The following is a 23,700-nucleotide window of genomic DNA, read 5'->3' as shown; positions in this document are numbered from 1 at the left end:
CTGGTGTTTGTAAGGAAAATAATACAAAAAATGGAAAAGAGAATACTTGAATTGTGCTTGTTACACTTTGAATGTATTTTCTTGGAAAATAAAGCTTTTTTTGTCATATTCTGAGGTCAAAAAGTGAAATTTGTAGAAGAATAATACGCTTCACACTCTGAATCTCTTGATAAGTAACATACTAGTAAATAGTCAAGGACCTATGAAGAAGTTAATTAATTATATGGGAACTAATAAGGAGGAATACAAGGCATGTCAAGTGGGAAGGTGAGTGCAGTCCTCTTCTGTCAGACTCTGGTCTCTGCCAGTAGTCTGGTGCACTCCTCAAAATTGGAACAGACATTAAAAAAGAAATCTTACAGCTTTGAGATATTTAAAGCAAAAAACCCCACCCTTAAAACTCAGCCAAAACAAAAGTTAACAAGTACTTTGGGTCAGAAGAGGGAAAAGGTCCAGTAAGCAGTTTAGGTAACACTTCCAAGTGTAATCAAAGTAGAAAAATGAGATAACTAATTTTGTTTCCACCATTTAGATCAATGACTGTGAGATACAGAAAAAATACATGCATTCTCCATAGGGAGTTGGAGAAATGGTATTTTATTTTGCCATGAGGCTCTTGTAATGTGTTAAAAGTTATGTCAGTTGGATGTAGTGATCTAGTGAGGTAGTCAAAGATCTTCAGTAAAATCAATTTGTCACAGGATTCTGTAGTAGTAGCTACTATGAGTGTTTAAGTACATATATGTGTGTAATACACATGGTACATCCATACAGTTTGCTATAATGTCTGGGTTCACAATTTACACTACAGCTTTGCTTTTCCTCTGTTATGGCAGGTCACAGTTTGGTCCCTCGTGGTGGTTTCTTCAGGCAATTATATAGTAGTTGGCAGATTTAGACAATTGTAAAATGACCAAGAACTGGTGCACAATGGTAATATGAATAAGAATAACCATGTTGTTATATAATAATAACCGTATAGCCATAACATAAAAACAGTTACGTTTTTTTTTCAGATTTTAACCTGTAGTATGCAATTTGACAAACAAACTGATGCAATGCAGTCTTGATATTTCCTTTCTAAACTTAACGTTTCTGCTTGCTTACAGCTGGGTTTTAATTTAAGAAGGTAAGAACAGGGCTAAGAATACTGTGGGATGGATTCTGACTATGCAGCTTTAATTGCAATGTCAGTAATATTCCCCTAAGGAAAGGAGAGCGTAGTGCTACTGATGCATCAGTACTTGCAAGAATAAAGCATTTTAAAATATTTATCCCTGCTTGTAGAGCAGTCCTTCCTACTCCAGGGAAGGCTAAGGCCTGAGAAAGCTCCAGTCCTGCATTTTCATTGCAGGTTTTAATTTCTCATGTCAGCTCATGACTGTCCATATACACAAAGTTCTGAGTAGGTCCCTGCGTGTCCAGATATGGCTGTCAGTACTGATTATGGCAGTCTTCTTTGTCTTTCCTGTTTTGTATCATCTGGGGGTTAGGAAGATATCCGTCTTTATTTCTGGAAATTGGGTTTGCCTCATGTTAAGCCATATATTGTTATGTTAGTAAGCACCATGTAAATGAATAGATAATAAACACTGTGCTGAGACTGTTTGGATAGATATTGCCAAAATGGTCCCAGCCAAGCACTGTTAGTCATTATTTTTTCCTGCTTTTCATTTTGAAGGCTGATTTCCTGTAAAACTTTTCCATTTCCACTACAGGTTTTTATTGTTTGGCATATTTTGTTCATATATTCAACATACCTTAACATGTTTACATAAGAATAGGTCCTTGCTGATAATCAACAAGCTACCATATATAAAACATAAATGGAAACCACCATATTGGAATATTTTTTTGCCCCTGAGTACTCCTTCTGAGTTCCTCTGACTTTATTCCACCACTCAGTGCATGTTGGGGTAGCATCTTGCTTCTGCAACCCAAGAGCATCTGGCCAGGTTCCACCTGGTCCTTGTCACAGGCACTCTGGAGCAAATGAGGAGGATCTCTGTAGACACTTAATATCCTTGTCTCTCATGCTCTACCAATGGATATATTCCGCCTGATCATTCCCTCTTGGTCAAAAGCAAAAGCAAGGCTGGCTTCTGAATTTGAGACTCTCATGTGGTGGAATAAAGAACTAGATTCTGATTCCTGTGCATGTTTTTGTGTGTGTTGTAGGAAACGTTCTTTTAATAGATCAGAAATATTGAATATAGTCACATAATTTCTGAGATTATTCTCTTGATATTGAAATAGAAATGCAAGACTGTTAATTTGCTTGCTCTAAAAAGTTCAATTCAGTGTAATAAATGTTTCCTCTTTAATTATCAGAATTAGTACTTTCAAGAAGACAGCAATTTAGGCTCATCGAATTTCAAAATGGATAACATTTTTGGGGGGTAGGATTATTAAAGCAGATGGTGTCTGGGGAGGGACGAAAGATCTGAAGATCAGGTTTGCTTCAGATAAGCACCTAATTGTTCAGAGGCATTGCTGAAATTTAACAAAGTAATTGCATAACAGGTAAAAATCTTTGAGACCATAGGATTACTAGGATTACCACTTCCTAGATAACATTTTTTAAGCAGTCAGAAGGGCAGGTGTGCATGAAACATGTAACTTTTCATTTCAGAGCATCCAGAGCAATTATATTCTTCAACTTCAGAGGGAGCATCCAGTGCTGAATAGAGACATAAACTGTCTTTTTAAAAAATTACCATAACTGCCTCTCATGTCCTTAGCAGGGATGTCATGTTTAGGGAAACCATGATTCCCTCAGGACTGATTTCTCATTTACTACTTGAAAAAATTATATGTCTCAAGGGAGCTTCTAAAGGCATCTACAACTCTCTTTTTCCTTCTAGTCTCATTTGTTTTGGTATTATGAATCCTACAACTCCCTAATGCACCATGTGAGGTTGCTGAAGTACATGCTCTTGCTGCAGCTGAGATGTGAAGGGATGCTTGTTTAGGGATTACTACTGCCCCTTCCTCAGATGTTCCAGCCATTTCAATGCAGGCTTTACATCCAGATTTTCTTGTTTATCTGGCAGTTCATTATTTAAGGCCAGCCTGTCAAAATAGGTTAAATATTCTTTGGGAAACATGGTCACATCCTTGAGACACCACAAATATGTTTAATACAAAAAGATTGGCTTGATAAAAGAAACATGATAAACTTGCATCCCCCAAAATACTTTTCTGCTGTTCCATGTAGATTTCTGAGCACATCAGTATGCAATGACAAACCTCATGGTAATAAATGCCTGGAAAAGGCATAGAGAGACACCAGCAAAGCAGTGAAAATGATTGCTGATGATTTGTTCTAACTACTTGACCTTGTGACATCTCCCCCAGATATATGACCAAGATGGGACACTGCAGCACTTTATTGATGGCGGAGAACCCAGTAAGTCAAGCTGGATGAGGTATATCCGATGTGCAAGGCACTGTGGGGAACAGAATTTAACAGTGGTTCAGTACAGGTAAAGTATGTTTTGATTTACTCAATGCAACAAAATGAAAATGTTTTTAGTGAAAAGTCAGACCGCAAGTGTCACCAGTACTATTGCCGTTGATAGCAAGGACAGTAGCAGGGCGTTAGTGAACGCGCTCATCACTCAGGGCAGTACAAGAGCTACAGAGTGTAGTAAGAATGGCTTTAACTTTGGTTGTCCTGAGCTGAGGCCATCGTGGTAAGCATGCTAGACCCAGAGCTCCAGGGAACAAGTACGGCCCTTTGTCACCTCTGAGACCACCACACTGCGCTGAGCCCTCTGCCTGTTTTTGAACGGTCTGATCAGAAGCAAGCCAACACGAGCAATCTTCTGCCCTTAACAAAGATGCATGAGCTAGAGGAAGGGGAAAAATGGCAGGAGAGGAGTTTTGAACCCAAAGGCTTTCAGAGAACCAGTCATGGGACACATATACGCCTATAGGGTGAGTGCACCTGCTAGCCCACATTGCTTGTGCTTATGCCTCTTAAGTCACTGGCTAGGGAAGGTCAAAATGTGAAGAAAAATGTAAAGAAATTGTGGTGCATTTTACTTTGTACTTGCAAACAGATCCAGAAAACCCAGACAATGCATTACATAAATACATGATCTCAGCTATAAACAAACCTTTTGCCTCAGAATCAGAAGCAACTGCTTGGCCTTATTAAACGTGGTAGGAAGCACATCAAAGAATGCCCCGGGCTTGCCAGTCGCAATGAGCAGTCCTGATTTTCACTAGTTGCTTTAGAGAATGGGGTTTCTTTTCTTTCGGAAGAATCTTAAACTTATTTAAAGTACCTTTAAAATTAAAAATAAAACATACAAAAGCAAGCTAAAATGAAATATATATAAAGTTTGACTATCCCATAGGGTTCCAATTTAACAATGGTAAAATTGTTCAATTGCATTTTCAGCTTTTTTATTCTCTGGCCAGTTGACTAAATAATGCCACAGTTAAAAAAATAACAATCCTATTTATACATTACAAATCTTTTATTATACCCTTAAATATCTGATATCTATAACTAAAATCCCATTGGATTTTAAATAAACACACTGGATAATGAATAAAGATTGCTGTGATGAAAGAGTATTTTTGTAGGTACCTTGTGAACTATTTCTCAGTGTGGTGGTGTGTGTGCACACATATATATATAAAAATAAGAAAAAAAATACGCCTACATATAGAGAGATGACAAACCTAAATGAAAAGTGAGCATGAGAAAGTCATTACACATCTGTCAATATTAAGTGGATTTTACAACTCTCCTTTCATGATGGAGTTTTTACTTAGAGTTCCCTCTGTTGATCTGTTTTCGATTACTTCAGATCTTTATAAAATGAACTACAAAAACACAATTTAAAAAACTGGCATCCATCACCAGTGACTGCATCCAAGTGTAAGAAAATAGAAAAGTTGGACACTGAAAAACCGGCCTAATTTTTATTGTACATGGACGTCCTCCTCACAGAAAGTCAGCTGGTTTAAATTCGTTCTGTTATGATTTGTAATATCTAAATGGAATTTTCTTCAAAGTGCTCTTGATTGATTGACCCTTAGCTGAACGTTTTGTTTTTATTTTGAGGCTGACAATAATGTTTGTTGGCATGTGTTCTGCTTCAACTGTGTTGGGACGCCATGAAGCTATCTTTATGAGTCATCCAACCACAATACTAAATACATGTCAGCAAAGGAAATATTATCCGAAAAGGGAAAAATCCCTTTGATGTACTTCAGCATGCAGAGATTTCTGCGAGTTTTGGAAGCTCTGCACGCTTGTAAGGGACGGTGTACGCTTACACTTTTTTTTCCCTGCCTACTCCAAGCCTCACAGACCACCCATTGCTCAAAAACAGTTCTGCTCTTTCAGCGGCAAAGTGTGTCATTTGGTTTTAGCACATTCATTTGCTGGGCTGCTGTGTTTATGTTAAGGGAAGCCAAACTGAGAGATGAAATGTTACAAGGGTGAAGTACAAAGTAGACTCAATTTTTCTCAAGTTAGGAGATGCTGGTAATTTATAGCGTGGCTCCTATTTTCATTTTTATGTAACAGTGGAAAGAATTAACAAAATACGCGGCTCTGGGAAGAAAGAGAGGGAGAAGAGGAGGGAAGGAGAGGGGGAGACACAAAGGGGAGAGTTTTTGTCAGATATTCATAGAAGGGTAGGAAAACCATTCTGCTTAGCTAGCAGTGCCCTCCTGAGACAGGGTGGCAGTAAGTGAGGAAAATAACAAGATAAATGAAATTTTTGCAGCTGCTAGTAAAATATTGAGAATCTGCACTTTTTTATTGATCTTTATGATCCTGTTGCCAAGAGCCACTTTGCGGTGACAAAATATGTTGACAAGTGCATATCTCACTGCCATGAAAAATGTGGTAAAAGATTCTCCTTATGTCTGCAGTGTTATACAAGGAACAAATTGCATTGCTACAGCCAATTCTTTATAGAAAGTCTAAATTTAAGGCCTACCAACCCTAAACACTTTTATCTTGAACTTCAGGCTAACGTTTGCAGCAATTCTTCACTCAGAAAGCCAGTTGAGGCCTAACATTTTTTTTTTTCTTCGGTCTATAGATGTTTTTCTGCCTTACATAAGCTGTTATAAAAAATGGTCATTTCTTGGTACTTTGACTGTATCATTTTGGTATGTAATCCTTCAGCGAGAGTGGAGTGTTCTTCTTGTGTATATTGAATTTCTATCCGTCTCACAGGAGTGTGTATTACTGTTCCACATGAAGCCTAAAGGAAAAGCCACTACAAACCAATAACATTTTTATTTTATCTTGTGCCCGATTCTAATCTTACACGGTTTTTGCCTCCATGTAAATCTGTTAACTGCAGAAGTATGACTCTGAAGCTATTTACACCAGTGCAAGATCAGGAAAAGGGTCTTAGTTTTAGGTTAGAGACTAAGATTTTTCCTTTTTTTCCCCCCTTAGCTCCCAGTTCAGTGGTCTGGGAATATTCAGAGTCTTTTCCCACATAGTGATGTGATATCACATTTGCAGTAACACTAATTTATATTTAGTGAATTATTGTCAATGTTACCCTCATGTTCCATACAGGGGAAGATTTTATGGTCGTATGTTCAGATTAACCTAATTTTTTTTGCTTCCCTAAGCCAAAGTCTATTTTTCTCAACAATCAAAGATCTCTCTTTTTAGTGGTGTACTGCTGTAATGAAAGGCCATGTCACGCTACTTCAAACCTCTTCCTAAAAGAACCTATTCAAATGAAAGAACTGTTCTCTATTTACACCTAAAATATGTTAACTTTAGCTTAGATGACAAATGCAAAGCTGTTTAAATGGCTGAACTTACTGAACTGTGTGCACCACTCTGATGTTTGTACTGTGTGAGCAAAATGTAGCATTTCTAAAATCACTTTTAAAGAGACATTGCAAGAAAAGATATGTCTTTTCATAAAATCTTGGTTCTCGTAAAACCTTAGTGTTTAAAATATGCTATGTACAAAAGTGCCCATAAACTCTTTTTTACCCTGTGCTACAGGAACAAAGTCCTTCCCTAATGATAGGTCTGGCTTTAAAATATTCAGGAAGTTACTCATTTAGTTATCTTTAGGAATGCTTCCAAAACAATGAATTTCTACTCTAATACTATGTATGATAAAAGGAGAATGCTCTGTTCCTAAATCAGGTATTTTTTTTTGTTTTTCTTTTGATTAGGTCAAATATATTCTACCGGGCTTGTATAGATATCCCCAGGGGCACCGAGCTGTTGGTGTGGTACAATGACAGCTACACATCTTTCTTTGGAATCCCTCTCCAGTGCATTGCACAAGATGAAAATTGTAAGTTCTTCCTTGCATTTCTACCTGTGTAAGCCAGAATTCCTGTTTCATACCTAGTCAGCTATATTCCTAGAGTGTTTTAAGACACATTCAATTAAAATATTTTCAATATATATTTATGGTAAGCTTGATGTGTACAAAAAAAACCCTGAAGCTGATATACTTAAGCTGTTTATGGTTACCTAAATAAATGGAGGTGCTTGGAAGCGTGTAGGTATGTGCAATTAAAGAGTAGATTTTCTGCCATAGCAGACCCACACAGCTTGGTAGTGCGTAGAATCACTCTTCCTTACAAATGTTTCGTTCCTAGTCTATTCTTAACCAATTTGCTTGGCCCTCTCCATTGTTATCAGACATATCACAAGACACTGTCTTGCCAAAACAGTAATGCTTTGCAGGTCCACGAGGCCTCTGTTAGTGATTCTTCATTCATTACCACTGAGTATGTTGAGAAAAGCTTTGTCTGATTGTAGTCCTGAGATCCTTGTGGTTGAAAGGTAAAAGCCAGCTTCTCTAAATACATACTGAGTGTAAGTAGCCTGAAATGACAATGAACCTCCATTGCATCCTGGCCATCCCCATTTCCATCCACTCTTCTCCCCCTTCTCAATACTTATTTTTATTTTGCTAGGATTCATCACAAAATTAAGCATGGAATTTAAAACACAGATCCAGTGCAAACTAGTGCTGGATGTCTTTGTCTGTAATGGGAATGGCTGATCCAAACAACAGTTTCACTGTTTGTGTGTGGAACTTGATTAGAGCTTGCATCAAAGACCTCTCTTCCATTGTGACAGCTATGTGTATCTATGTGGTGGAAGAAACCAATAATGGATGCCTGATTGACTTTGGTCTAAAGTAACCCTGTGGCTGCCCATGCTTAATCAATTACATATAAGATGAATTTTTTTTGTGAAGTACTTCAATACTTAAATAGCAATGCTAGGATGAATTCCTGTTTCGTAGCAACTTAAATGCTGAACCATGCAGCAATAAAACAGCAAGATAGCAGGGATTAAACTGTCAAAAATAAACATCCTTTTTCATGTTGAGTTTTCAAATCTGTTGGGCTTGAGAAAAGTTTAAAAGAAATTTAATTACTGGCAGTAATGTTTGCTGATAAAACTCATGCTCTGCACTGTACAATATAGAAATATTATTTTTTCTTTCATGAGCTGAAGCTTACAAAACCTTTATGTGAAAAGCAAAGCATTATGGCTAAAATCTCTAAATATTGTCACTTGCTATTTTGCTGTGAGAGAAACCAGAGGTTTGTCCACAGAGAGACTGACATGAGTAGATGAAATTAACCTCTGAGCATGAATCCAGCTGCAGGCTGGTATATGACTAAAGTGCCGCTTAAGCCCTCAGAGCAGACTTTCTGCTTATCTTCTGCATGGGGGTATTTTCACTCAGTACAAACTCTATCTATATTCCTTAGGTCTTTAATATCCTGATCTTAGTGTGTCTGTGGACTTTTATGAATAGAATTTAAAAAAAAAAAGTAATCTGCTTCTTGTGTGAGAAGGTTGGGGCAAAACGAAGGTATGAAAATTGCCCCTTTTACTGAAGAGCCATATAAGATGTATTATGTGTCTGGTGGATGTAACTCTACTTAGAAATCAGGTCCTCAGATACTCCAGGAAATAATAACCTAGGAAGGGCCTCAACTTAAGTAAATTAAATAGTGTGTAATGTTATAGTATTTGAGTCATTATGATTGATGGAAGATATTAGAACATAAGTCTGTGAAGTAACTGGCATTATTTAAGATATTACCAAAACATTAGTTTGTATTACATTTTCATTGTGTATGAAATAATGTTGGATGATTACAGCTCACAACTGAAATTTAATTCTCATATTTGCTTTTAGAAATCTGTCATCATGATTTACCTAAAGACAGTTGCAGTTTCTAATCACCTGTTGAGTAGGTGCTATATACCTATGTGTGGATATATATATATAAACACTCTGTGACAGTAACTAAATGTGTGAACATATGTAGACATAGACATATGCATACAACATATTTATTTTAAAAATGTCCATTAAATATTATCTCATGAGGTTGAGCATGCCAAAATTAGAAAGCATGAGAAGGTACTGGGCCTGGGTGGCCTAAATTGTGTTTCTTTTTGCATTGTAGTACAAACTTTCATTAGCCAAATCCATTTTTCCATAGGACCCTTGCTTCGTTCACTGCAACGAAGGTGGTACTCAAGGAGTCAGGCAGCCGTTTAACTTTCTTCTGTATGTTTGACCTCCTGCCTTCCTTATCATGCAACATCCAAATTCAGCACTGAATCACTTCTTTGTGAGAATAGTGTATGACATTTGTTACTAAAATATCTGAGTGCCTCATAATCCATAGTTAATTGATGGTCATAAGACTTTCATGGGACTAGAAAGAATTTTTGTTCCTATTTTGTAGGTGGGAAATTGATGCACAAAGATATCGCTGCCTATACTTTGCATTGTCTTGTGGTGATACAAGAGCTATTAGCCCAAGTCATACGAGTCATGGTGACATCACTGACTTTGTACTGTATGGGCTGTGTGACTATTTGTGAGATGTAAGAGTATAATATCCTTAGCGGCTGCCCTTTAAGAGGGTAAGGGAACTATTGCTGCAGTGGATATTTAAGACCTGTTGTATCTCAAGGAGTGTCTGAGCATGGATTTTTTTTCCCCATGCTCTCAAAATTCATGCTTGTCTGTGATACAGCAATTGGACATGCTGACTGCAACATGCAGAGTCAAGGTATCACAAGTGCAGGAGCATTTTCTTTCAGATGACAGTCCCATTATGCCATAAATGTATATCACAGTCAAGCTTCTCTGAGTCCTTTCAGTCTCAGACACCCCTTTGCATGAGTTTTCATTTCACTGTCACAGAATCAGCATCATCCATTCAGATCATTGTCGCATTCAAGCCCACTTTTTTGTGCATTGTTAAAATAAAGTTGCTTAATTCTAGTGTCAAGAAAATGGATGTTGGTATTTTTTTGGTGTCTCCCAACACTGTATTAGTTTTAAAAAGGCATAAAAAGGATCTTATTCACTTTTCTTGTTTTCTCCCAGTGAATGTCCCTTCGACTGTAATGGAGGCCATGTCCAGACAAGACACCCTACAGCCATTTAATAAAAGTAGCAAACTATCCCCTGCCACTCCACAGCGATCCATAGTATTTCCACAGACTCCGTGTAGCAGAAATTTTTCTCTCCTGGATAAGTCTGGGTCCATCGAGTCAGGATTTAACCAGATCAGTGTCAAAAACCAACGAGTTCTTGCAAGCCCAACTTCAACAAGCCAACTAAATTCTGAGTTCAGTGACTGGCATCTTTGGAAATGTGGGCAATGCTTTAAGACTTTCACCCAGCGGATCCTCTTACAGATGCATGTGTGTACGCAGAACCCTGACAGGTAAAGCCCAGGCTCTCTTTATTTCTGTATCTACTGATAGCCAGATCCACTGCTTTCTTCTTTTATCAAGCTGTTATCATTTCCAAACCCAAACCATTATTAGGAGGAGCCTGTACGACATAATTCATCTGCAGCTGTGTGAAGTAAGCCGATAAAAACATTGCTTGACTTCACTATTTGTAAAAACATTTGGTGCCTAAATGTGCAGATAAAAGGAAATAGCTAAGGATATAATCTTGTTTTTGGAATGGTTTGGTACATCTGATGGAGGCAACAAAACAGAAGGAAAATTTATGAATATCATAGGTGGAAAAATGAGGTCAAGATAATTAAAAGTCTCTCTGTCTTCCAAAGATAATCTAACTTGCTGCTCAGTGGCTGTCACAGTCATTTCAGGGTTCACCTATAGTGTGCAATGTGTATGAACTTAATTAAGTACTAAGAGGTAATGAATTGGAATTTTTTGCTTAGTACTATTTTTCTTCAGAGCATGCAAACCCATAAATCGTGCAAAGCTGTCAAAAGGAAATACCTACTCCACTAGTGATGTGGAGGAAAACAGATGCCACTTATTCAATAAACTAATATCCACACAGAAGAAAAATGTTGACTAGATACCTCAGAGTCAAAGTTGGTTTGAAAGTTTGTCAATACAGAATTTTATGGCCGTGAACTGAGGATGAAATTTAGCTGAACAAGTGAATTAAAATTTCAGGTACTCTGACCGGTGGCACAGTAAATATAATGGAACCATTATTTATGAATCAAAGCTGGTTTATTTGACAATTTTGATAGCTGGCAGGACAAAAGACAAAAATCAAATTAATTCAATAAAAAAGGCTTGTCCATCTTTTGTCTCTTCTTCATCTGTGAAGAAGGTTTGAGCAGAACAGCTGAATCCCTGGAAGGTTGTTCTAAAAGCAGCATTTAAGTGTGAAACACATTTAACAAAAACACTACCAAAAAATAATCAACAGTGAGTCTGTGTGTATGTTTGTATGCATGTCTATGTCTCATTGTGTACGTGTTTATCTACATGTATGCATATGCTTGTGTGATTCTGTGGGTGTGAAGATATTGGAGCATAAATACATTTTTCCAGGAAGAAATGTCAAGCATGCTAGGGGCAAACTAGATTCCACGCAATTCTTCATAGAATGTAAGGAGTTGACAATATTGTGAATGCAAACAAGCTCTTTAAATGTTTTCTGAATTTTATTCTGGCCTTAGCAGAAACAAACATCATGCTAAAGAAGCTGCAGGACACAACTGCCAACTTAAGTGCCACAATGTAGAATAGAGGTCCCAAAAGGTCCAGTTTCCTAATTTTCATGGACTCTTATGTTTCCAGTATTAAAGCATCCTAAAGATACTGTAAAGCATAAAATGCTGTGTCAAGGACTCTAAAGAATTTATGTTGTGAGGCTGCCCAAATACTTTTTCAGTGATTCATCCAAGCAGGTGTGATGCCTAGATTTCATCCTTTCCTTCACTTGAACCTGTGTCTTCCTTTTTGAAGAACCAAGCTGCAGATAATACTTAATGCAAGAAGAGATTCCCCTAATGGGGTTGTTCTGCACCCTAAGGGATGGTTAGATGTTCATTTTGCTGGAGAGAAAAAGTTAGGATAACTGTATCCTACAATTACCTCTGTCATCTTGGAGGCGAGAGATTTGATTTTTAAATTTTTATTTATTTTTGTTTATTTCCTCCTAAGTATATTGTTTAAAATATTGCCTGAAACACAGGCTGGATTTTAAGTCTTCCCCCCTCAGAAGTGAACACCCTCATCTGTAGGCTACTGGTTCATGACATCTTACTGTTTTGTCACTCCTGTGCCTACCTAATTTGTCCATGCAGAACAGCTTCAACAAGCAAGTGTAGAATACCCTACAGCATAGTAGGAAAATTATCTAGATCAGAAGACAAGTTGAATCCCCTAGGAGCAAAGAGAGCAAAGGGTGATTAGAGAAAGAACTCAGCAGATTTGGGGAGGATTGGGTTAGAGAGGAGGTAAGTAAAGACTCTGAGTTGGAAGTGTTGAACCCCAGAAGCTTTCATGAAGATTCAAAATACAATGCCTTTTTCTCAATATTGATCCTGGATAATTTAGCTGGTTTCCTCTTTATCTTGTTGGGTTTTGCAAATCCTGTTCTTAAGAAACTTTTCCTCTGGTGTTACATAGAGAGCATAAAACCTAAATGAGGTTGCAGTATACACTTAGGATCAATCTGTTGCGTAAATACTAGGTACTGCAGTGCTCTGTTCTGTGACACCTGTGTTCCCTCTGTACTGAAAAATGGCTTACATCTCTATGTTTTCATTAAATAAATTGTGCAGACTCCTTGTGAAGGCCAGTTTTGTAATACCTTCTTTGTTCCCGTGGGGTGTGCCATCAACATAACTGCTGTAAAAGCATTTCCCAATAAGCCTTCTTTAGAGCGTTACGTGGGACGTCAGTCACATGAATCCATTTAAGCTCACTGCAATTCATTCAGTGTTTAAAATTACCAGAATAACAGTTACTGCAGCTCATAAGTGCCCTTGGATCTGGGTTCTCATACCCTTGGTTAGAAATCATTATAGGTTGAGCTTACATCACAGGCAGCTCTTTGTATTTTAGCAGGTACAGGATCAACTATTTAGTGGTATAGCAGCTGGAAAAGAGTTGTCTTTGGTTTCCCGAAATATTGCATTCCTGCAGATGAAAAATGCCTAAAGTGGTGTACAAAATTTCCTGGTGACAAGGGTATGATTTGTGAAAGAATACCTGCTTGCCAGCCTGAAGTACTGAGGGCACCTCTCCGGTGTGTATTTTCTCAACGGTATCTGCTGCACCGCTCCAGCTGATAAACAGCTCCCCATTTATTGTCAGCAATTTGCGAGCACACCAGCCACTGTATCTTTGATGTGACTGAAGCAGCAGAGCCTGTATTCTCTAGGAAATTACTTTAGACTATCTGTTCTGGCTTTGTATTTGTTTTTCAACAATGCTGATTACCTCCAGCATGAGCTGCAGGGGAAAACATCTTTGAATCTCTACAGGAGCCCCATTCATGGACTGAAATTTGAGAAAAGCAGATTACTTGGTGCTTGAGAAATTTAAAAAAAGAAATTATTTAGAAGCCACTTAGATTCAGAAAACATATGAATGAGAGCAGATATAAAAAAAGGCCAAAATGTACTTAATTCTGTTAGGCAGTAAGAAAGTAATGCTCCTATTTAACAGGCAGGTCATTAAATAAATAAATAAATAAATAAAAGAACCTAAAATAGGGAGAATTATTAAAATAATCGACTGTGTTATTTTAGATTAAGATTAGGATTCTATTTTAAATTAAAATTTACTTTTATATTATTTACTGGTTTACTTATAACTTACTCGTCCCCTTCCACTGAGATTTTTTTAGCTTGTTATATTTTGTGGGGCTTCTCTTTGAACTTTGTGGTAATTGGGGTTGGAGTGGGTGTGGGAGGTGAAGATTTAAATCCATCAAGATTTGAATTTTGTGACTTTCTGAGCACTTGGGACTTTTTTTAGCCTTGTCCAGGCAGAAGCAGTTTGAGCAACTATTTCTTGAAAGCAGGAGCCAGAAATGTATTTTCTCTTCTGTTTTTTGGCTTTGTGTTTGTTTTTGGGTTTGTTTTTTTTTCTTCTCCTTGCTGCAGAAATTCCCAACAATCCTATCTGGGTGGGCTCCAGAAAGGGGTAACCAAAAGTCTTTGATCACAGTAAATAATTTTTAGAGCAATTTTTTTTTTTTTTTAACAGCAACCACTTTTCTGATAATGACACAGTTTCTTTTAATGACATCTTTCTTCTTTCTTACTATGATCACCAGATTCAGGATGTATTGGTGTTGAGGGAAGGCAGATGGCTGTAGCTCCCAAGAGCTGTCTGTGGCACAATTTCATATACAATATGTACATCTGTGTGATATATATTCTCAGTGATTGTATTTGAGCTGATAATTTGAGGGAAAACCCACTCTATAAGAGTGTCCGTGGCTGGTAGATTGTGGATGTTATCTGGCCCTTGCAATTCTTGTTTACACAAAAGATAATGTACTCATGTTTTGCTGTAGCACCTCAATTGTGAGGTTTTTTTAAAAACAGGAGCTTGGGGTTTTGAAGTTGCCAATTAACAGATCCTTTTCTCTAAGATCATGGCTCAGCCCATTTTGTATTTATCTTCTTCTTTATGGATTCTGTGTCTTTGACTTTGATGTTCTCCCCAAGTCCATGAATTAATTTAAACAACCCCCAAGAGAGACCTAAAAAAAGTAAATGTTGTGAGTAAGAGTTGTCTATTTCTGTTTATAGAGTGGCTATGGAATATTGCTCAATTAAAGTAAACATCATGCTGAATTTAACCCTTGTTCTTGCATAATCTTTTCACAAAGGCTTTCAAACTCCCAGTACTCCTAGTTAATAACAGCAAAGGGTGTACAGCAGAGCACCTCTCCCTGACAGCTTCAGAAGTTTGAAAACGCTTCAAGTGCCCCAACTTTCTGCTTTTCCTAGTTTTACATTTGTGAGAGATGATCCCCGAACTCCCAGTGGGTCCAGCTCTGCCATCCCTGCTGCTGCGTGGTACCTGAAGTGCTCAGGGCAGTAGCTGTGCTGCCGAAGGGGAAAGCCAAGGTGGTAGGGGATGTAGAGTCCGGGGGCGGTGAACGTAACCCACCGTTGACACGCCGGTGCTAGGAACGCTTCTGTGTGCAAGCTAGCGGTATCCTTAGGTATGTGTTCGCCAGCCTCCTAGTTCAACTTGCTAGGAGAAGGCATCCCTTCGGAATACCTTTCCGTTAGGAGAACTGTGACCCAACTCCTCTGACTGCAGCTGTGCTCCTAACGCTGTGTGTTGTACGAAGGCTTGGCCCTGAAAGCTGATGCTGCTCCCATTTCAACATGCCCTGCTTTCATTTTTTTGCAGAGGCTGTGGTGCAACAGCCTTCCTGCTATCATGCCGTGAAACCCTGCCTTGGGTTTAATGGAGCCCAGTGTCCCACGCTTTGAGACCCTGGCAGCAATCAAGTTGGTTTCTCACTTCTTCTTAGTCCTCAACAAGGAGAAAAAGACTTTCAACCGCATGTCGGTCTCTCTTCTTTCAGCTGGTGCTTTTCTATCTTTTTCTAAGGGGAAAAAATTACAGCAATGTGCTATTTTGTCTCCCTGGTCTGACAGTGTTTGAGTGATAGAGTCACAGGTATTCAGAAACTCCTCATTACAAGCAATTCCACTTCTAAGGATTGCACTGGGATTCCACATGCCCCTTGAAAACAGGTGAATTTTCTGAAGAGGCCTCACTAGAAACTTGTTCATCATAAAGAAGATAATTTGAAAATTCAGTGGAAAATAATTATAAGATTTTTCAGGGTTCTAATAATTCATGAATTATTTACGATGTAGAAAATGAGTTTATATTATCTTACGATTCAGGAGTTGGAAAATATTTTGTTCTAGCAGAGGAATAGTACAAGATAAATAATTAAAGGCTATGCCACTTTTGCTAAATGAAAATCTAAAAATAGTCAATCTAAACATACAGTTATCTGTCAGCATCTATTTTAGGTGCAAAAATATGGATATTTCTATTGTTATAGGGATACTCATCCACTGCACAAAGCATGAGCTTTGGCCAGGTTTCAATAAGGCTCATCGGGGAACATGAGTTTTGTACTGGTCCTATACATGACGTAGTTTCACCCTACTACAGCTACAAAAAAATCAGCTACAAAAGTAAGAAAATTGTGTAAAAGTGTAACACAGGAAAAGACTTTATCAGACAGGAAAATCATTCAAGACATTGTCTAAATTAGGGAGCAAGAAGTATTCCTGACTGGTTTCATTTTGAAAATGTAACTTGAAAAACTTGGAAAAGCTCAAAATCTAAAGAACTGCAAAACCTGAGGACTATTACATTATAGTTACTCCTTTCTGAATTTCACTTTAAATGGCCTGTGCTCCTGTAGTGGGCCATCATACAGTACATTTTACCAAACCTAGATACCTGATTGATGATGCATGAGGTTGATGACAACAGTGTAATTTTTCTAACAGGAGAATTTTCTTCTAGGTAAGTAGATTTCCTTTCCTTAAGCTCAGACAGGAAGACAGAGAACTAGAAAAATATGTATCTAGGTGTTTAATGAAAAACATTAGAACTGCTTTTGATGGCTGTCAGCACATCATTCGCACCTGACCATTGCTACATATCAGTTTAGCTGTTCTTAAATGTAACCTAAAAAAACTATTGAGAGAAGATTTTCATCAGGCTTGATTCACATCTGGGAGGCACTACAAAAGACTTTGTAGAAACTGCAATGATGAAGGCATTCAAAACTATGTTGTTTCTGGTACCTGCTGGCTGGAGAACAAATTTTTAGAGAAAAAAATATAGTCAGCATGTACTTTGCAGCCCTGGTACACCTGTTCCATCACACTGATTACTTTCATGCTTGCAAATATGCCTGTGCATCTGCAAAAGAATATTTTAGTTATGTAGGCTTTCACATATGACACACGTTTTGTTTGAACATTAATTTTCTGGAGCACCAACAGAATTCTGGGCTGTGACACAGTTATGCTTGTATTCACACGGATACCTTGAAGCTCAAGGAGGTACGATATGTTCCCGGTTATTCCAGTGGAAATGAGTTTTTCTGGGCTGGGACTGCATTCAGTCTAGCAGCACATCTTTGAAAATACAGCCTATGAAGACCACTGTTTTTGTCACTATATCCCTCTTGCTTCTGTCTGCAAACCTCTGCTATAAAGAGGTCACCATCTTAATTCATTGTCTCAGTGCAGACCAAAGTGATGGCAGAAGACATAACTGCTACATCAAAGACAGTCCTGCTCTGCCCATGTCAATGTACTTACTGAACCGAGCATTGCTCATGTTCAGTCCTTCCGCACCACTTTCATTTTTTTTAAAAACAACGTATTGATTTTATTTTCTGCCAAGAAAAATTTCTGAGCACAGTAAAATGGTTACCAGAGAACAAAATGATAACTTTTATACTTACTGAATGACTTTTTTTTTTCTCTTGGAAAAAATATTAATATCCAAAATTGTCAAAATTTGGCATATTTGAATTTGCTATTGTGTAAATTAGATTAATAATTTTAAAACTGTTATAAAATTTCAATGCATTTACAAGCTTTCTTTTTAAAATGAGCTTTGTTTAATGTGTGTCATGTAGCTAGCTCAAAAAAATTACTTATTCTGCCCATTTCAGTATTAATCAGAAGCGCCCGTGTATAAACTAGAGAAATGCATCCCGTGCAAAAAGGAGGGTAACTTCTTTAATAGCTATTCTCCCAAGATATGGATGAATGGAAAAAATACAGTCAAAGTGATCTAACAAGAGAGTATTTTTTACTGTGCTCTTTTTCTTGAGCATCAGCCAGTGAAATGCATTCTCAGTACATATATTAATATCCTTAGTAAACACAAAATTTGTTTTGAGCCAATGTAAAAAATTTTACTTGGCATCACAATGTTCAGTTATAACTGGTTTGGAATTTTGGCTATTTACAGACAAGTTGTGGTGTGACTTTTCACTGTATGAAATTAATCACATTGACTGTTAAAAAAATAAAAGATTAATTGGTTTTACGTAGTGTTTTATCATTTATTGTGGTAGCTGTTAAAAATAGATAACCAGAGGCTAATAGATGTTAATGGTCCCCTTCACTATTAAAAAATCAATGTTTCTTGGATACAGAATATCTTCATGTGTTCTTTTTGTTTAAAAGTGTTTGATTTGAAAATACCCAAACAAACAAGTCTGCATTCACAAATCATCTTTGTTTTACCAGCACTTGAATTTTCATGTCAAGTTTGATAGATGTTTTCTGTGCAAATTAACTGTGCACTTCAAGAAAGGAGAGGGCTGGGCATGCTACTACTTCTCTTCCAATAAGAGAAACAGATACTCACTACTTACTATTTTCATAAAATATTATTTTACACATATTCATGCATTTTCTTAAGGGGCACATCATCTGAGTTAAGTAACCTTCTCACAGCTTTTATATATTTCTTTCAAACTTGTAGGAAAGCAGTTAGGTTTTCAAATGTAAGTAATTAAAATTGTAAGCTATTGAGTTATTGAGCAATACTGAGCTATTAATCAAGCTAAAAAATTCTACAATCAGGGTTCAGTGCTCTGAAGCACTGTAAAATAATAGTATTTGTGTTCAGTGATGCAAGTAGCGACAATTAAGCAGTTCACTTGACAAATGAGATAGTTCACTTTATTTTGCACTTAATTGAATTGTACATGCTTGGTCACCATTGTCTCCTTCCCTTTAGTTTTGGTTTCTAGACATTTAAACATATATATTTATTAAAGAGAGAGCAATTAAGTTGGTGTTGGTCATTGGCTCTAGAAATGCAAACATCAAGAGTGGTGCCTTAAAATGTTGTGCAGGATAAAAATCACTAATACCCCTCTAGAAAAGTTCTTAATTTTCTTACCAAAAACTGATGAGCATGTAGGACTCTGTCACTAACTTAAAGCAAAAGTGAAAAGGAAAAAAAACACCTGTAGGATCTTGATGTTAAATCACTTTTATCAAACAGAAATATACAGACATTGCCTCTTCACATTTCATTTTAGTTAGCAATGGTATCTGCATTTCACCAGTCCTGTCTCACCTTGCTGTCTTGTATCCTTTTCTTTCTCTGTTTGGATTCTGTTATGATTCTGAATTTGTAACGTATCAGTCAGTTTTGTTTGTTTGTTACATTTGTTTTTAACAAACTGTGGTGTTGAAAACGCAAGTTCTGAGTTTCATTTCAAGATCACAAAAAAGGCATTTTCAGTCTGGATGGGAGAAATGTGTTAGTTAAATGCAAACATTTTCAACAGCGGTAAGCAAATAGAAAGGTAATTGTAACGTGGTGGTTATTTTTGTTCCAAGGTTTCCCATTGAAAAAAATTATCTCAAAAAACCTAGATTCCTCCATGCAATATGAAGAATTTAATTGCGAACAGTCACAGAATCCACCTAGGATATAGGTATAAGAATCAGACATGCATTTGTAGGTAAGACTGTAGCTGGCACCAACAGACAGAGGATTTCATGAGCCTCTTAGCTCCAACGTGTGAGGAGTTCTTTCTGACTAAGGAGTACCATGATGAGTTTGGGAGAAATAAGGCAGGCGTATGACGTGTAGCGCAGGCTCACTAGCTTGCTGAATTATGTTTCGTGGGGCATGATGCCCGTAGACTTTTAGTCAATTCCTGCACAAGCACTCCACGTTTGCTAAAGAGGTCATGAAGTTTTGGGTGCGTGTCTCCCAAGAAAGCTCCAGGGAACTGCACTCTCAGTTCTCTTTGGAAATTACCGGGAAGACCAGATGTTCCTGCCCACGTTGGTTTCCTGCTCACGTCCATGGAAAGCACTGATGGCACGGTGTTTCTCTTTCCCATTGCAGGCCCTACCAGTGTGGTCACTGCTCCCAGTCTTTCTCCCAACCTTCAGAGCTGAGGAACCATGTAGTTACGCACTCCAGCGACAGGCCTTTCAAGTGTGGCTACTGCGGTCGTGCTTTTGCTGGTGCCACAACACTCAACAATCACATCCGGACACACACTGGGGAAAAGCCCTTCAAGTAAGTACCTGAAGCCAGCACAGCCTTTGCCAGCTGAGATTAGAGAGGGACATGCACTGCCGCGGGCATTGCCGCCCCATACCAGCCCATGGCAGAGGTTCCCTTGAAAGCCAAGGGCAGACCAGCAGATAAAGCTGTTAGTGGTGTGGCTAAAATCAGGATCAAACCAGGCTCGGTTTTGGGTGCCTTGACAGCCCTGAGCAATTTTCTGTCCTCTGACAAGAACATGACTGTTCTAATTAAATGACAAGCTGCTGCCAGAGGACCATAGCTGAAAACACACTCAAGACAGGGACAGGCTATGCTGTAAGAATATTAATATGATCCTTTGACGTCTATATGCTGAGGTGGATGGAGCTTCACACAAAAGCTAATTTGGATCTGGTTAGATATGGGGGACAAATATGCATCTTTTTTTTAGTCTCAGAATCACTGCATAGAAAATGCAACTCTGGCTTGTGGCATAATTTTGGTAAGACCATAATAATAAATTGTCAGTGTTCAGCTGCCCAAGATGTATAAAACAAAGAAGTCCCTGGGACAAGACAGTTATTAATTAAACAGTCTCTGCTTACTTCTGCAGTTTCTGTTTACTGAAATTAAAGCCAAGCACACACCTGAGGCTCAGAAATTTTCTCTCTATGCTAACCTCCAGCCATAGCACAGCTGACCCAGGTGGATTTTACCTTCTGTTACACAAGACTCTGCCTACCTGACAGGACGTGTTCTCCAAGAAATTTTCCATATCTGTGTCTGTGTCTTTGCTGAGCTGACAGGCACAAATTTTATGGGTGTTGTACCTGGAACAATCCCACTTTGGTAGAAAAATAATGTATTGATATCAGCATATAATGCATTGATATAACATCTTTATGTTATAATGCATTGATATAACATCTTTATGTTTATGAAGCGACTGGACATTCCTAGAAGGAATGGAAATAAGTGTAGAAGCAGGTGTGTGTCTCACCCAGGTCTCCAAGGAGTGTCTATCCTCCGTCTACTTTCCTCCATGTGTCTTTCTTTTCTACTTTTGCTGTACTGTGCTCTTGGTCTGGTTAATGTAAGAGAGCTGAGCCATGGGGCCTGTCAGAACCCCTCATAACAAGCTCGGTAGAGATACCGGTGGAGGTGCTTTGTCTCCATATATGGTTGAAAGGAAGCATGGCCTCCATACATGTCTCTGCTGGGGGCGAGGGGACAGACCCAGGAACCAAATACTGCATGCTCAGTACAGAAGAGATTGCATACCAGAAATCATGGCTAGGGTAGTGTTGGAGGTGGCAAAACACGGAAACTCAGAGCATCTAAACACCGACTCCTCTAGAGCCAGTCTGTTGAGTGCTCAGAGCCCATAGAAAGTCAGCCAAAAATAGTGTGAGCAATCAGATTGATTTTATCTAGTTGCTGTGTAAATAGATTTTAGTAATTAATGGAAGAGGTTTCCGGGTCAAAATGGAAAATAGATTTCTTTTAATGTTAAGGTGTTACTTATGTGTAACCTTGTTGACTCCACTTAATTTTTTTCCTTAACATCCTGTTTTTGTCATGTTTCCAATACATCTGCTATTTTGGCCCATTTAGAGTCATTATTTTTCCCCTTTGGTTTAGTAATTTTTTTCCCCTTTTCCCAAATGGTCTTGCCTACAGCACAATTTCATTTGTGAAAGGGCTTAATGTATGTACGACAATTAACCAGTAGTCTAGGATTTGTTTGCTTGTTTTGCCCTGCTTATGCTGAAGTATTTAAATATTCCAGGATGTACCTGCCCATTCTTAAAGCTGCAGGGGAGAGCAACAAAAAATGTGGATGCTTTGTACTACTTCTTTATGATGTACAGCATAATTTCATTCTTGTAGGACTTTTATTTAGTTTCTTCTTTAAACTCAAGAAACAGTAGTACCAATTTCCCTCTGGAAGACATGTTGAAGTATTTGCAGTAAGCTGACTAGTAATTTCACATGAAGCTAAAACTGGAGGTACAGATCTTCCCATCCTTGCTAGTCAGATAAGGGGACACATACGCCCTGATCCCACAAGCTGTTCAAAAGGGCAGATTTGTTTCCTATGCAGGACTGCTTGCATTTGAGAGAGGAGGGGCAGAAAACTTACCCAGAAATTGATCCACCCTCTCAGCTGGAAGAAAACAAGATAGCTGCAGCTCATCTTGATGCCTCATCACCATTTAGATCCTCCTTTGAAATGGAGGGGTCCAAGGCCTGGAATTCAGTAAGCTTAGGAAAAAACCTCAACAAATTCTAGTAAACAAGAACCATAAATGGGACAAACAAGATTTCTGTCTCTTGATCATGCAATTTAGGTTTTAAACGTTTGTTTACAAAAGGATTTTGAGTGTACACTTACCAAAAAAAGGACAAAATGGAAAAGTGCATAGAGATAGGGTTTCTGTACCTCAGAAAAGTCTATGTTTGTGGTAATGCACATACTTCTGTTGAATGATATTTTTACTATTAGCAAGAATGACCATGCATGGATAATGCTAAATTACTTAAATTCTAACTAAGTTATTTTAAAAATAACAGACATAATTTTAAAGATATTACTAACTTCAATTTCATAGATGAAAACGGGCAGTCAGCTGGGCAGTTAACTTGCATCTACTGTGAATGCAATCTCACTATTTCTAATGCAGTAAGGCAGTTCTGTTTGTAAGTGGTATTTGGACAAATTACAGTGTGCATGGATTAAGCAGGCAATGTCAAACACTAAGTGTATGTTTGTATGCATATTATTTTCAGAAGGTGGTTTTAAAAATGTTGAACATACGGTGACAGTATTTTAAAATATTTCAAATTAATTGTTGTTTAAGAGGAAGTCAGTGATTGGTTAAAAAGCTTTTTCTGTGAGAAGACGTTTTCTTTGTAGGTCCTAGGTAACTTTGGATGTATGGCGGAAGACTTTTCTATTTGCTTTTCATTAGAGATAACAATGCTAAGTGAGGTTATCTGTAGTCAAAGCTTTAGCTGCATTGCCTGGACTGCAGGTCCAGCTAGAAGGGATTTCTTTTCATGTCATCACAAGCTATCAAGTCAGCCGCACCACTGTAAAGTTTTTGTGTATTCTTATCTTACTGAAGTCTCCACTATGGCTGCTAGTCTGGGAACAAAACTCTTAAGTAAATTAAAAGGTAGGAGAAAAAGGAAAATTATTTGCCATCCCCATTTTCTTAAGTTCTTCCCCTCCACTCTTCCATTTCAGCAAAGTTAAAGAATAGTTAAGCCTGCAGAATCAGCGTTATGCAAACATCTAATATTCAGGAGTTAACCAAAAAGAATTAGAGGAAAGAATCATTCAGAATGGGATAACCCTGGTGTTT

General features: G+C 37.9%; 1 protein-coding gene across 1 annotated transcript in view; it reads left to right on the top strand.

The window, feature by feature from the left end:
- Window positions 1-23,700, top strand: part of PRDM6 (PR/SET domain 6) — a gene marked incomplete at both ends in the record, with an annotated part of 72,919 nt that overhangs the window by 45,946 nt on the left and 3,273 nt on the right. Inside the window, 4 exons of the mRNA XM_082012831.1 lie at window positions 3,358-3,485; window positions 7,183-7,307; window positions 10,392-10,734; window positions 20,186-20,362. Coding sequence (XP_081868957.1) covers window positions 3,358-3,485; window positions 7,183-7,307; window positions 10,392-10,734; window positions 20,186-20,362 — 773 coding nt within the window. The remainder of the gene's footprint in view (window positions 1-3,357; window positions 3,486-7,182; window positions 7,308-10,391; window positions 10,735-20,185; window positions 20,363-23,700) is intronic.

The sequence above is a fragment of the Phaethon aethereus genome (assembly GCF_964289735.1).
Source record: "Phaethon aethereus genome assembly, chromosome: Z".
Lineage (NCBI taxonomy): Eukaryota > Metazoa > Chordata > Aves > Phaethontiformes > Phaethontidae > Phaethon > Phaethon aethereus.
This window is presented reverse-complemented; position numbering and strand designations above follow the sequence as displayed.